The 14,490-nt window shown below is 30.9% G+C and overlaps 2 protein-coding genes across 4 annotated transcripts; one reads left to right on the forward strand and one right to left on the reverse strand.

The window, feature by feature from the left end:
- The first annotated feature begins 87 nt into the window (after positions 1 to 87).
- LOC143347575 (uncharacterized) lies at positions 88 to 3,259 on the forward strand. Of its 3 annotated transcripts, XM_076776846.1 has the most exons (4): positions 88 to 430; positions 1,038 to 1,153; positions 1,730 to 2,106; positions 2,371 to 3,259. In XM_076776846.1, exons 3-4 carry the CDS (start codon positions 1,758 to 1,760, stop codon positions 2,526 to 2,528), a joined length of 507 nt encoding a protein of 168 aa, XP_076632961.1. In that variant the 5' UTR covers positions 88 to 430; positions 1,038 to 1,153; positions 1,730 to 1,757; the 3' UTR covers positions 2,529 to 3,259. The 3 variants fall into 3 exon arrangements, with proteins under 3 accessions (XP_076632961.1, XP_076632959.1, XP_076632960.1); XM_076776844.1 differs by having other exon boundaries at positions 88 to 1,153; positions 1,739 to 2,106; XM_076776845.1 differs by having other exon boundaries at positions 88 to 1,153; positions 1,752 to 2,106.
- Positions 3,260 to 6,557: 3,298 nt separating this feature from the next.
- Positions 6,558 to 13,955, reverse strand: Samdc (S-adenosylmethionine decarboxylase). Its single transcript, XM_076776843.1, has 6 exons — positions 13,646 to 13,955; positions 10,472 to 10,558; positions 8,861 to 8,987; positions 8,211 to 8,313; positions 7,846 to 8,129; positions 6,558 to 7,682 (listed from the first exon to the last, which is right to left on the reverse strand). Exons 1-6 carry the CDS (start codon positions 13,774 to 13,776, stop codon positions 7,380 to 7,382), a joined length of 1,035 nt encoding a protein of 344 aa, XP_076632958.1. The 5' UTR covers positions 13,777 to 13,955; the 3' UTR covers positions 6,558 to 7,379.
- Positions 13,956 to 14,490: the final 535 nt, after the last annotated feature.

A 14,490-nucleotide genomic window follows, 5' to 3' on the forward strand; every position in this document is an offset into this window, starting at 1 on the left:
AAATTTTGAATAATTTTATGAATTTTATAAAAAATAATTACACCGATATATACATATATCTATTTTTTTTTTATAAATTATTTCTATTGTCCATACTCTATTATTACCGGTATAATTATTGTAAAATAATAAAAGTATTAATTCTACATAATAAGTGATAATATTGCAAAACCTCCACGTCTGTATTAATTAGAAGTATGTATTTGTAGAGATAATGTAGGAATTGCTATTATCAATACGTAGCTACTATGTCTGGAAAATCGAATCTAGGTGCAAACTGGGGAGTGTCTGATACGAGAATTCATTAATAACCACACCCTTTCATTTAAAACAGACACCAGAGACAGTTGGAAGACTTTTAGACCTTCAGTTTGAAGTGTTCTTTCGGCTATCATACAGGTTGTGGCGATTAAAGCTAGTACTTTTCATGGTACGAAACAATTTGTCCAACCAATCTCATTTGGTTATAAGATGCGAATATTATGACAAAAAAAACTTTATTGAGGTGATATTTTTCGAGATTCCAAGGTTATCGAGGTTTTTTAAAAACGAACTATATATTTTTATCATTATAATGTCATAGTGGAGGTTAAGATGAATCCAACGATATGTGACACGACCTGCAGATGTTTTTTTATCATTTCCTATATTTAAAGTCATTTGAAGGTCAAATCGTCATAATCGATATATTCGTCTTGGAGTAAACGATAAAATTATGGAGTTCTACTTAAAATGTTCGCTTGGAAGGGTTAAATATCTTAAAGAATAAAAACAATTTTAATCGTCATATTATTTGAGATTCTAAGTTCAACAATATTTTTTTTTATATGATACTATATTTTCATCAGTGTAATATTCTTGTTCATGTTAATTACGTCACGATCATAAAAACATGCTGTTCTAATTTTAAAAAATTTCGATAACTGATATTTTAAAAAAATATGATCTTAAGGAGAATCTTTTGTGCGCCATAATATTCTTCCCGCGAAACTAAACAAGATTGGTTTGATACATTTTTTCCCATCGTGCAAAAGTAGGCAAGTTATTTAGTTAGCCTGTTTTAAACGCCTCATCCTGTATAACGCTACCGTTTTTTCTATATTAAGTGAAATTTTCGTCTTTGGTACAAGTTTAATTGCATTCTTAACGATACGTAAGTACAGTATTTTCTCTATATGTAGAAGCGACGCTCTCGGGGCTCAACGCTCGACTCTAGCGTGGGCGAAAAACTGAGCGCTCGAGTATCGTCGAATTTGATATCGTTTCTTTCGCTTCGGGTCGGCTGTAGCAAAACACAGGCGATGTTTACACTTTACGGTAGCCTATACGAAATCGGTGTTCTAATTTCGACCTTTACCAAGAGTGGTAAAGGTCGCAGAATGAAATACTGATTCTGTATAGGCTCCCGTAAACATCGCCTTTGGAGTGACTTGAGCGATGCATGCCTTTGATCGCTTATTGCGTTAGTAAATAGGATCTGAATTGTATATCGTATTTGGTGTCATTTTAATCAGAAAAGTGTCACGAATATGTTGATGAAGTTTGAAAAAAGGAAGAACAAAAATAAAGACAAATTTCGTTGTTGATTTAATATTGTCTATGCACATGCAGCTTTAATAGCGTCTTAGCGACCATTAAATGTGCCCATGTAAAAGTTAATATTATAAGATTCTATCAAATATTTGTATAATTTGACAACAATTTATTCATTCATAAAAAAATACCTAAGAAATTTTAGTTACCAAATTTAGAAGAAAATGGACGAAGCAACAACTACCGTCACGTCAATTTTGTCCTCGTCGTCTTTTTCACCATGCTCTCCCAACGAAGTGGCCATACGCCCCGGAGATTGCGTCGAAGGCGGAGTCGAAGAATGGTTGGAAGACGAAGCGTTGCCTGGATTTCGTGTTTGGCAATTAGCCGGAATAATCCTTTCCATTTTGCTTAGCGTACTCGTTGGACTCTGTTGTTGTATTCGATTCAGAGTACCGCGAACTAAACAAGAAATAGAGGCCAATTACGTACGAGAAAAAATTACGAAAAGCTTTAGAAACGAACTATATAAAATTAACAACGGCGAAATGGACGAAATGGATTTGGAAAAAGGTGATACAGGTTTTACCCTCTAAATTAACCCTTTTTGCAAACCAAGTTTTCTACTTTGTTCTCTCGAGCCGTTGCGATGAAAATAAAATCCTATGTGAAGTTATTATTCGGAAATAAAAATTTTAAATAAAATTTTTAAAGTATCGATCGATTGCGTAAGATAAAGGAGCGCAAAACCTGCGTAAAAGAAAAAGAAAAACACTTGAAAGATATTTGATACCTTTTCATTTTACTGTTCGATCCTAATTCTGCTTTCTTTTTCAGCTTTAAATAAAATTCGAATCAAGTTCGACGCGGAAATGCACGAACCGCGAACGGAAAGTCAAAAAACAATAGAAAAAAACACACAACGTGGATTATTATCAAGGTTTAATGCAACAATTAGTGGAATTCGTTTCACCAAAGCTGATAGTATCATTTAATCGATTTATATCGTTTTATCCTTGGGATAATATTAATTGACCAATAGAATTCCGATTATCCGGCATGTTCAGGATCGAGGCAGCGTCGAATAATCAAATATGCCGGATAATCGAATTATACCTACATATGAACTACAATTTATTAACAAAAATAAAATGTAGAAAATAAAATATATAGATATAGAACATATAAATATATAATACAGATACTTGATACAATATGTACATACTACCACTATCTATACTTCATCTGTGATAAAACAGAAAAATCGGTAAAAATGGTAACAGTTTTAGATATTAAAAATTTCCACTTCCAGTTTTGTGTTTTAGAAAATTTAGGAACAAAATGTTAATTTAACTTTCGTTTTCATAATTGGGATCATAATAAAGACTAGATTCAATTGCTCGCATAAAGAATACATATTTCGTCGTTGATAATTAAAAAAATTGTTTAATGTTTAATGTTTAATACTGTTACGGTTATCGATTAAAATTGTTAATTTTTACAATTTAATAAATACAACGCGTTAAATATAATTGACTAAATATAATCTTTATTTTATGGGTATAATACAGAGAAATTAAGTTACTTTACATGCAACAATAATCTATAATACAGCAAAAGGATAATATAGTTTTACAAAGCACTTAATGAGACTATGAGGAATAGTTACCTACCGGCCATTACGTTTTTATGTACTTATGTTAATAATAACTGTGGAGTGCAGCTTGTCCACTATTGAATAAAATAAAAGGTTTTGTTTTTTTTATTAATTATATACAAAGTAAATAAATGTTTGTGACAAGAAGAAATCACAAAATAATCACAGTATAATAAAGTAATATTATTATTAAAAATCGTTATTTGCTTTATTATTTGTTATTTAAACGACAAATCTTCATTATTATAAAGAGTGAAATCTTATGTAAGTACAAGAAACAAAATCTGTAAGTAAATTACGTTTCTTATTGTCTCTCTGTCTTTCTTATCCTCGTTTCTTACAAAAACAAGATTGGAAAACATCTATTCAAAATAGATTATAAAATTAAATAGCAAATTGGATTATACATTATAAAATTAGATTACAAAAAACAATAACAATAATATGGAAACGTTAAAGAAATAAAACAATCGAATAGAAATATTGGTAAAAAATATTTATTACTCAACAAATATAAAAAGATTAGGTATAACCATCGAATGGAACTAAATACAAGTTCTTAATTGAATTTTGTTTACAAATGGAAATTATCGAAGCGAAAAGTAAATTGAGAATAATAAAAAACCGGAAACAGAAATTGATACTTCTAAAGGAAAACAAAAAAAAAGAAAACTGAAGGAAATATGTTTTAAATTTATTTTCTTATTTTTTTTTAGCAATATGGATCCTTTTTAATAGATATAAATTATAATAAACGACATTATTTCTCACAGAGAAATACAATGTTTAGAGGAAATTTGACTTGTCATATACGCATCGCATCGTAGGTAACACATTTTTTTTACACGCACGCATGATAGGAATGATTTTTCCAATTAATCATATAGTACCTTAAACTAATTTAATGCATCTTCTATTTACATAAAACGAATTTATATTATGTTTAACAAGGAAGTCAACAAGAGGTTTTATAAAGGATTAAATCTATACTTCTTAACAGCATAATAACACCAACTGGTGAATTAGTTTTCTTCGTAGTTTTAATAATATCACATAGAGAAGTTATTTCGCATTGGAATTAATTTGGGTTTGTATTTCGGGTATCCGACAGTATGGATAACGAACTCGAGTGGACCAGGGCTAAAAAAATTTCAGGTTTCGAATATCTGAAAATAGATTCGGGTCCCGTGAATTTTAGTTTTCTGAAAAATTTCGTGTTCATTCACAATATAAGTATAACGATTCTGGATGTTTTATTCTCTGGTTTTTTCACTTAAACTTTAAGATTCGAAGGTATTATCGTATTCTATTATTACAATCGGTAGCATATGAAAATAGCTAAGGAAAGAACCAATTGTTTTGCAAAGAAACCCGAAATTTTTCGGGATCCGGTTTTCGCTTCAGATACTCAAAGTTGAAACGGGTCTCAAAAAGTTTTAATTCAATTATAACATAAATATGATGCTTCTCGATTGTTTTATTTTCAGGCTTTCCATTTCAACTTTTCATTTCTGAAGCTCAAACGCCTGAAATTATTTTCGTCCCGACCCGAAAAGAACATACAATTGTTCCTCAAATATATCATACCAATACGTAAATTATATTCAAGTTGTAATCCAATAGAATTCACAATACGACCGACGTGTCTTCTCAGATCCATATTGTATTTTTTTTTTTGTATGATTATCATTTATTTATCATGAATTTCTACCGTTTATTTCCTCTAAGTAGACAAAATTGTAAGAGGATTCTCCGTTGGAAGGAAAAAGGTACTCGTTTCGTTCTACTCGTAAATTAACAATGTTTAGGAAAAAAAAAAGAATGACTTCATAGACTAGATCAGTGCTTCCCAACCGATGTGTCGCGACACACTGTTGCGTTGTGAGGAAAATTCAACATTACGATTAAAATATCTTCGAAACCGTTGACGATACTAAAAAATCTGATGCAAGTAAGTTTTTCCTAAGCGGATACGAGGAGGGTGTATCAAGGTCAATTTTGTTTTTCTTAAATAGAATCAAAGAAAAATTTTAATGGGAGATTCTAGAGGCCAAAATAAGACGAAAATCAAGAATACCAATTTGTTGATTGAGGCTTCGTTAAAACGTTATTAACGTTTACAGTTCCGCCTGTAGAACGGCAATCTACGAACAACTGAGTGAGAACTACTATCGCGCGCACGCAGCTGTTCGCAGATTGCCGTTCTACAGGCGCGACTTTAAACGTTAATAACTTTTTAACGAAGCCTCGATCAACAAATTGGCATTCCTGATTTTCATTTTATTTTGTCCTCTAGAATCTCCCATTTAAATTTTTCTCCAAGGTGATCGAACACCCTGTATAAACTTGTTAACGCATCGTTCGATGCAACTAGTCATTCCTTACAGAAAAGTACTAAGCCACTTATGGGCAGGAAAACATCAGTTTAAAAGATATTTTAATTTTAATGTTTGGGGCGATGCCATTACAAGTACAATATTATTAAAATTGAAATATCTTTTAAACTAATAATTTTTTGCTTGGTAGTAGAGTTGTACCAAACGATGCATTAAAACATATATGAACGTATATGATTCCATTTAAGAAAACGAAGTTTCACTCACATTAGATTACGTGACCCCCAAAAAGCATTCAACTTTTGTTCGTAACATTTTTCGATATCATCAAACAGTTTCGAAGATATCCAAATCTGTCGAATATTATAAATATTTCTACCTTTAACTTTTTAAATAAACAATGATGTGTAATATACGTAAAAACGTTCATCCTCACAACTGCAGTGCGCCTGGAAATTCTAACCATCTCTAAACTTATCTTATTAACTCAAAAAGGTCCGGGGGAAACACTGGACTAATTCCCTGACACAATCGTAATTTACAATATACACATTATCCTTCATACAGGATTAAAAACATTTACGTCGTGCTAAACGTAAACTCATTCCAATAGCGTGTGAAAGGAACTACAAATACGTTGTTTTATATCTACCTAGCATGCGTTCTCTCGTTACAACCCTACTCGTAGTAATAAAACGGTTAAATTAGACTCGATTATCCCGATACCTCTTCTAATTGATCGAAGATTTGGGGGGGGGGGGGGGGGGGGGAAAGGGTCTTGAACTACAAGGTAAAAGAAATTTTTCCAAATAGATCTTTACCCGAAACAAACCATTCTCGGATCACTCTACCCAAAGATCGTCTCTTGAATCCTTCGTGACGATCCTTCAAGCGTACCTTCACGATATTTTATTCCTCCACCAAGAGAATTTCATTTTCGGGCTCAAATACTGAAAGCTGATCACCGTTTGTGGTATTAACGACAAAATCGGCAAAAAGCTGCCGCAACTTCGAGTCTTTGGCTCGTCTTCGGTTGTTTCCGCTACGTTTTCGCTTTTTATGCTTCGATGGGGCGTAGAATAAGGATACGGCGTCGCCAGAGGATTGCAAGTTATGCGAATTTCCGCCGTGTTCCACTTATTCACAGTTAAAGAAACGTTTGACGCGGAATTCGATGTATTCATCGACCTGGGGGACGATTTTCTGTTAACTTTGATCGACGATGGCGTCGATCTTCCCGAACTTGAGTTAGAATCTCTCTTAGAGTCAATTATAATTGGACAATCGTTACAGTTTTTTTTAGAACCCGGGTCCTGATTAGTGGATTTCGTGAAATAAGAATTAGAATCTTTTTTAGAGTCAATTATAATTGAACAATCATTACAGTTTTTCTGAGAACAAGCGACCTGATTCATGGAAAATGAGTTGAAATATTTCTTAGAATCAATTATACTTTCGGAATCGTTACAATTTCTCTTGAAATCAATTACAATTGGAGAATCGTTACAATATTCCTTAAAAGATACATTCTGATTCGTAGAATATGAATTAGAATCTCTTTTGAAACCGATTATAATTTCAGAATCGTTACAATCTGCCTTGGAATCAATTATAGTTCCACAATCGTTACAAGTTTCCTTAAAATTCGCATTCTGGTTCAAACATCGAGGTTCAATATTCTGTTTAAACTTCTGATACTCGGATTTTGGGATTCCTTTCAGAGTCTGCTCGAGTTTTTTAGTTTCTATTATCGCATAGGTCGATTTGGAGGAGTGTTGGGAAAGTGTGGGAGTATTTGGGAGCGCTTCGTTAGTCCCTAGGCGATTAGGTTCGAACGAAGCGTCCTTGAACCCTCAGCTCGGGAATCTCGAATAAAACGCGCAGGTCAGATCGTAGTTTTTGAAACGACAATACTGAACGTCCGTTCGAAGCCAATCACCAGAACATTTTAAACAGTCGGTTTGCTCCAAATCGCGGGGACAACTGGCGGCTATCGACTCTTTATTGGCGAATATGGTTACGACGAACTTCTTTGGTTTGAAAGTATTGAGAACTCGTCGTATTATTTCCTCGTAGGAAGTTTCTGGAATGTTGCTCTCGAACGACACGTACGAAAATTCTGATTCTGGCGTTATGTGGATGGTCATGTAGTTTCCCTGCAGAATATAAATATAATTAATAAATTTTGCGAGGAAAATAAAGGGGTTCTTACAATGGGAAGGATAAAACTTTCAATTTAAATGGAATTAAAAGGAAGATTCAACACAACTTGGAAATCGAAGATTTTATAGTTTCCATTGGAAAATTACAGAATCTTACATTTTTCGAGACTCCATTCATGGAATATCCACAGGGCTCGAATAGAAAATCGTCAATGATCATGTTTGGGATTAATTTGTCGATTCCAGATTTCTGGGTGGCTTCATCAGCAGACGAGCAAACGTCCCTCGTGAAAACGGCCATTACTTCTGGATCCAAATGCGTCATGAGGATTTCCAGCGTCTGATCCGGCTCCGATGGCTCGTCCACCGATTTTTCTCTGTTCAGAGCGTACAAGTACCAACAGTCTGTCTCTACGGATCCTAAACAATACGCTGCACCGTCTAGAAAAAAAATAAAAGTTGTTAATTTAGAAGTTAGGCTTGTTTGAAAAATTGTTTAGACATAGGGGAATATTTAATTACCTGGGAAAAATGTATTCAGCAGAGCTACTTCTTCCTCGAATGCTTGATGGGGAGATATCTGTAACTCTGGCTTTTTGTAATTTTTCCGGGAATAAAACACATTCTGAAACAAATGGGAAGAGATTTTGATGAAATTTTTTATGAAGACTTAAAAGATTGTAGATTTTGTGTAATAGGTAAAAGAGATCAATAAACAGGCAAGTACCCTGTATTATAGAACTACCCTATATACAGACACTTATTCATTCACTAGGTCAAGTTATATAGTCAACCACTTTCGACTTCTAATTGGTCGCAGTAAACGACAATTTTTGTGGACCAGAATTACAAAACTTCATTAGAATAAAAAAACTTTCGACTAATTATGCTTCCTTCGAGATTTGGAAAAGAAAAATTAGTGAAATCTTCCAAATTCTAAACAATAGTTTGTATTCTTCACAATTAAGCAGCTTTTCCATTTATTTATGTATACTAAAAATAGGAAATAATAAGAAAAAAAAAAAAAAAATGATTTGGCTCCTGATTTTTAAAAGATAAAGCTTAATTTATTTAATTTAAACGTAATGGATTAAAGTATGTTAAAATAAAACGCAATTTTTTGTATGAATTTATTGCGTGGAGTTTTAATGATATTAAAACTAATCAATTACCTCTACTTCCTCAAAGCCAGTGTACTCTTTCACCAACTCTAAAAGTGGCTCCAAACACTGAAGAGGTGTGGTTGTACCACACGTTTTTAGAATTAGCCTACGCTTTGATAGGAACATACTGCTTTCACTGAAAAATAAAAATTACAAAAAATTTATTTCTCTTTATATTATTATTATATATATACATTTTAATATCTTATCTTAAAATTCGTTTTTTTTTTAAATTATATCTACTAAATTACTGATTTTATACATAAATAATCAATTTTAGAAAACATTTTTTTTCACAGAATGATTATTTACAAAACATTCGTTTTCAAAGAAAATATTGTGTATTTTATGTTAAAAAAATATTTGGTAAATTTGTTCAAAATTGTTGTTAGTTTAAGTATTTAATACCGTTAATTTCTATTGCCATCCAATTCAATTTTAATTTGTCAAACGTTAAACAATTCATATGTATATTCGACTATACTAAATTTTAAAATAAGGAAAATATTTAAAAAAATAATTTCAAAATGTTTAAATATCAAACACGATTTAGAGGTTTGAGATATTAATTTCGACTGTAATTTAAACCGTCAATATAATATGTAGTTGTTCTTCGAGGGGAAGTGCATTCAATAACAACAGCTTTATTTGATATAAAATATTAAATGACAAATGTATAATGTATATTTAACGAAAAATACAATTAAGTGGTATCGTACGCACGATCGTCAACCAACTGACCTCACACACTCGCACACTGCATTCAGACAAACGACGCTCTCTGTGTTCAGAGCAAATTTCGTTCGCGGTTTACTATCTTGCTTTTTACATTCTATACTCTAAATTCTAAATATTCATAATTTATTAGCATTGACTGTACATTTGCGCAGAGAAACATTTCGAATTCACATTAAAGAATTTAATCTATTGCCTTCGTTAAAAAAAATTCGAACAAAGATTTCTTTTGATAATAATGAATTCAAGGTTATGAAAGAATGAAGGTTATTAAAAGACGTTTATTTGGCTTCTACTGTAATATTATTTTTAGCTTTGGATTTAGACAATATTAGGCGCGGATAAAGCCCAACTATGCGAATCTTCAATTTTGAATACTATTTTGAAAAAAATTCTTCCCAATAAAATAAAGTATTTTATTTTCATAAGTACATGTACGATCTGAAATCAAATATTAATTTACTATTTACTGATTAAATTAGTATTTGTACTCGACTCTGTCTACAAACGCCTTTAAAATGTGGAAGCAACATGCTTGTAATATAATTAAATTTTATTTCTATAATTAGAGCATGAGGTCTATTAGCTTTATATTTATATAGAATAAATATTGTAATTATTAATAATCAATTGCTTTTAATTTTAAGTACATTTTAAATAATTTGTTATATCCTAAGTTCCGACTTTCTATACAAATATTTATTTGCACGAAAATTCACAGTCATAGCAATATATAATGGTCTTATAATGAATCAATTCTGGCGATCATACAGTGGATCTTTTAACTACCTATATGTGCCAATTAAAATCAATTCAATCGTGACAGATGTTTAATGAACAATGTTTATTGGACTATGATCCAAAATTTATGTAAATATTATTTACCTGAGAACATAAGCGTCCACTTGCTCGGTTCGACAAATGCTGATTATCTCGCAACGAACAATCTTCAATAAGGACTGCCATTTCCGTCTGGAACAATAATATAGATATTGTTTAGAAAATTATAGTGTTATTAAAATTAATCGTCGACGTTCCACTGATTTAATTATTAATACAAACTAAGTAATAAGTATTAATATTATTATACATATATTATATTCTTCTTGTAAATTATATGTATAACGAATCTTGTAATTTTCATATTTTTACCAATTATTATCTGGCACAAACAAAATACTTTTGTTACTTATTCGTATTTAGATTTTATTTTCTCAAACCAATATAAAATTCTAAATTGTACTCGAGTACCTTTACTTTACGATATATTATTTTTTTCCAAAAATTTTCCAAAATCGAAGAAATTTTTTTAAATTAAAACTTTATTTTTCAAATACTCTTCGTTTACAATATAAATTATAAAAATTGTTAAATTATTTCTAATAAGTATAAATTTTATGAGCTAAACGATTTTAATAATTCATAAGAAATAACAATTATAAGTACAATTATAATTATCGTGAGAGGAAAAACTTCTGAGATATAAAAGTTTAACAAATCGTTACGTTAATAAATGACGATCCGTTCAAATTTACAATTAATAAATACATAATCTATATCAACGTTCCTTGACACAAATTTTGATTCAATTTTGGAAAATTAAATTTTTCTTTCTCGAACAAAGTTAACATAAACTTTTAAAAATTTAGTACTCAAATAACACAATTACAATTTTTGCTCAAATTAAATTTTTCATCTTCAAACAGCCTGAATATAAATTTTTAAAAATTAGGTATCTAAATTTTTACTAATATTTTTAATCATTTAAGAAATTTTTCATACTTCTTTCATTATCTATTTAATTCTATACGTGATATCTTAATACCCGCGAGTATTTCTTTATATTTCTAGGAAGCCTTCAAACGATAATCAGAATAAAAAGCCATGTGCTATGCACGTGTCTTCGTTTTATCTTTTATATGGCTCATACAACATAAAATAATTGTTTCTCTACTCCACTTGCACGATAAAATTGAATCCAGAACTGCGAGTAAAACTTATTTAAAATAATCATGTGAAATAATGAGAATTGGTGTTTTATAAATCGTGTATTTCAATTGATCTTAGGTTCTCTGCTTAATCAATTAATAGTAAATTTGAGGAATTTACTGCTTATTTTCGGAAAATAACATTTATTTCTAACGTTCAACAAAGGTTGAATAATTATAATAAGTTTGTAATAGTGTTACTAACACTAATATTCATTACATTAATATGTTAATATCTAATTGTAATAATATACGCATAAGTAAAGAACATATCGTAGGGGAAATTTGTTATAACTTTTAACAGAACTTAATATTGTAAACGCTCCTTCTTTTATTAATTAATTAGTTAATTGATAACGAATCGATGAAACGTACATAAATAGACCTATTCGTACGCAATTTCCTAAACGATTTTGATATCGACTGCAATTTATGTGAGGGAGATTACAAACAAAAGTACACATCGTTTGTAAAATATTTATAAACTTGAAAATTATGTAGGAAGTGAATACAAAATAGCGTTCGCGTCAGAAGCACGTTTGCCAAATTCTGCCAATGCTTTGATTCGTCTAATTATAAAAGTTTATAGTCACCCAAATGCACAATATTCGAGATAAATACAATAGAATACACAGTGCTACCAACAATATAAACAATATAAACAAATAAAAAAAACTTACAAAAAAACAAAGAAAAACCAAAACCAAAACAAAAATATCTAAATCGTTATAAAAAAAAAGTATCTACAAGTAATTTAGTCAATTTATATGATAAATTAACTAAATTAAAAAAAAAGTATAATAAAAAAATTAATTTCGTGTTTACCCAATTATTACACAGTCCTTTCTCGAAGGAAGATTACTGATAAAAATATTAATTTATCTTGATTTTAAACAAATTTCTAATTATCGACGGAGAATGAATTGCAGATATCTGCTTTTACCAACTGGTAATGCCAGTTTTTCGAACCGAATTATAATAATGCTTACAAAATGTTATTAAAGTATGAACTTCATTTTACGGAACTAAAAGCTATGTTTTTTTTTAAACATCCTAGAGTAGAATTTGACAAGTAGACCTCAAACATACTAATTTTTATCGGCATGAAATTTGATCGATAAGGAAGTTTGTGGCTATTTCAACAAGAACAGGCATTAACCATACTCAACACACTAAAGTTGTTCAAATTTGGTCCAATTATGATCGGTTATTTCTGGGTTAAGTTTGGATACATTTACTAATATCAAATTTGTAAAATAATTTACTATTTGAATATACATATATTGCCTTCTAAGATGAATGAACTTGAAATTAAATCTAAATTATTCATTATCATAATTAATTGTCTATTTCTAATCAAAATGTATCAATAATAAAAAAGTGGAACCAAAATTTTCAGGTCCCCCAAAATCGAAATTTAACAGTAATCTTGACCTAAAACTGAAATAAATGTTTGTATTAGCAATAATCGATATTCTCAAAGTTTGGAACGATAATAAAGTCATGAAAAATGCAAGATCGGCGGCCAAAGCTTCTATTTATATTGACTGTAAAATAAGGCGATAAAGCATATAGATATCAACAGTAGAACGGTCGGTATTACTGGGAACGAGAAGGTGGGCGCATCGATCTTGGCCAAAAAACATGCACTTACTCGTCGCGTTGCGATTCAATCGCCCAACTAAACTCATTCCTCGATAAACTTCTCGAAACTACTTCGATTCTTTTTAAAAATTAAAAGTTGCAAAGCTTAGGTTCGCGATAAAAGTCGAAGCACGTGACACACTGTACCGATTCTCGTGTTAGGCACACTAACGATTACTGTCGTGTAACATTATATCGCAATGTGCCGGGCGATAAACATAAACACCGATCTTTCGTGTCATCTCTAAATTCTTAATATTTATATCCTCTCACTAACCTTCAATGTATAGATAGTTTATTAATTTTGACCGAAGAATCGCAAATTCTAATGTTTTTCTATTAAAATTTAGAAAAGAACGTCCCAAGTTTCGAGAACTGAATTTCGGTATATTGTGTTAGTTAGGTTCTGATAGGGGTTTCGACTTACTGGGGAATCTGCCTCAGATCGCCCTGCTTTCTGTTTACGCTGCTGTTGCTCGTGAACCAAATCTCCAGCAGCTTCTCCACGCCTTCGAAAAATTGCACGTTGTCGGCGATGTCGTCCTTTGTGGTTGCCATCTTCTGAAGGCGGAAAATTTTGTTCACGTTGATGCACAAGAAATTTCCGAATTCGTGTAAATTTTTTAATGAAATCAACGGGACGACAAACCACTCTTCGCACAGAACTTTGCTTCACTACTGAGAACAAGTGAGCGAGCAATCATACGGCGGGTGGTTCTGTTCTTCTCCCTCTAATCTCTCGCGTGCGCAATATGGGAGTTCTGTCCTTGTTTCGTGCACCCGTGTAATGTCTTTCTCTAACTACGTTGGGATGGAAATTCATCTTTTAGCCAATCGCAGACTACCTGACGCGCAGGCGCAAGATAAATGATCGTATTTGAAGAGAATCCTTGCAATCGTACTTATAAAAGAATTAATAATATAAAATCTTTCACGTTTATATAATTGCAAAAATTCTGTCAAATAAATAGTTAATTTTAAATATTGTATTCAACGAATTTTAATGCATATATAAATTATAATTTACGCATGCATATAATAACCAATGGTATTAGAATCAAAATTCTTGCAATCGTTCTTATAATATAATTTATGATTTAACCTTTTTTTACTAAATTGTTAATTAAGTTTGATACATATACAAATTATAACTGCATACATTATAGGGGAATTAATTTTCTTAATTTTTCGGGGTGGAATTAAATTCACAAAAAATTTTGATAAATTATAAACATAATTACAAATTAACATACTTTCCCAGAAAATAAATAT

The sequence above is a fragment of the Colletes latitarsis genome, chromosome 11, assembly GCF_051014445.1.
Source record: "Colletes latitarsis isolate SP2378_abdomen chromosome 11, iyColLati1, whole genome shotgun sequence".
Taxonomy (NCBI): Eukaryota; Metazoa; Arthropoda; class Insecta; order Hymenoptera; family Colletidae; genus Colletes; species Colletes latitarsis.

Bases quoted from the DNA above. Each gene is read 5' to 3' on its own strand.
- LOC143347575 (XM_076776844.1), top strand. From the start codon at position 1,758: ATGGACGAAGCAACAACTACCGTCACGTCAATTTTGTCCTCGTCGTCT. The intron at 2,107-2,370 runs GTGATACAGGTT...TTTCTTTTTCAG, and splicing joins CGAAATGGATTTGGAAAAAG to CTTTAAATAAAATTCGAATC.
- Samdc (XM_076776843.1), bottom strand. From the start codon at position 13,776: ATGGCAACCACAAAGGACGACATCGCCGACAACGTGCAATTTTTCGAA. The intron at 8,988-10,471 runs GTAAATAATATT...TTTATTTTTCAG, and splicing joins GTGGACGCTTATGTTCTCAG to TGAAAGCAGTATGTTCCTAT. The intron at 8,314-8,860 runs GTAATTGATTAG...CATTTGTTTCAG, and splicing joins CTGGCTTTGAGGAAGTAGAG to AATGTGTTTTATTCCCGGAA.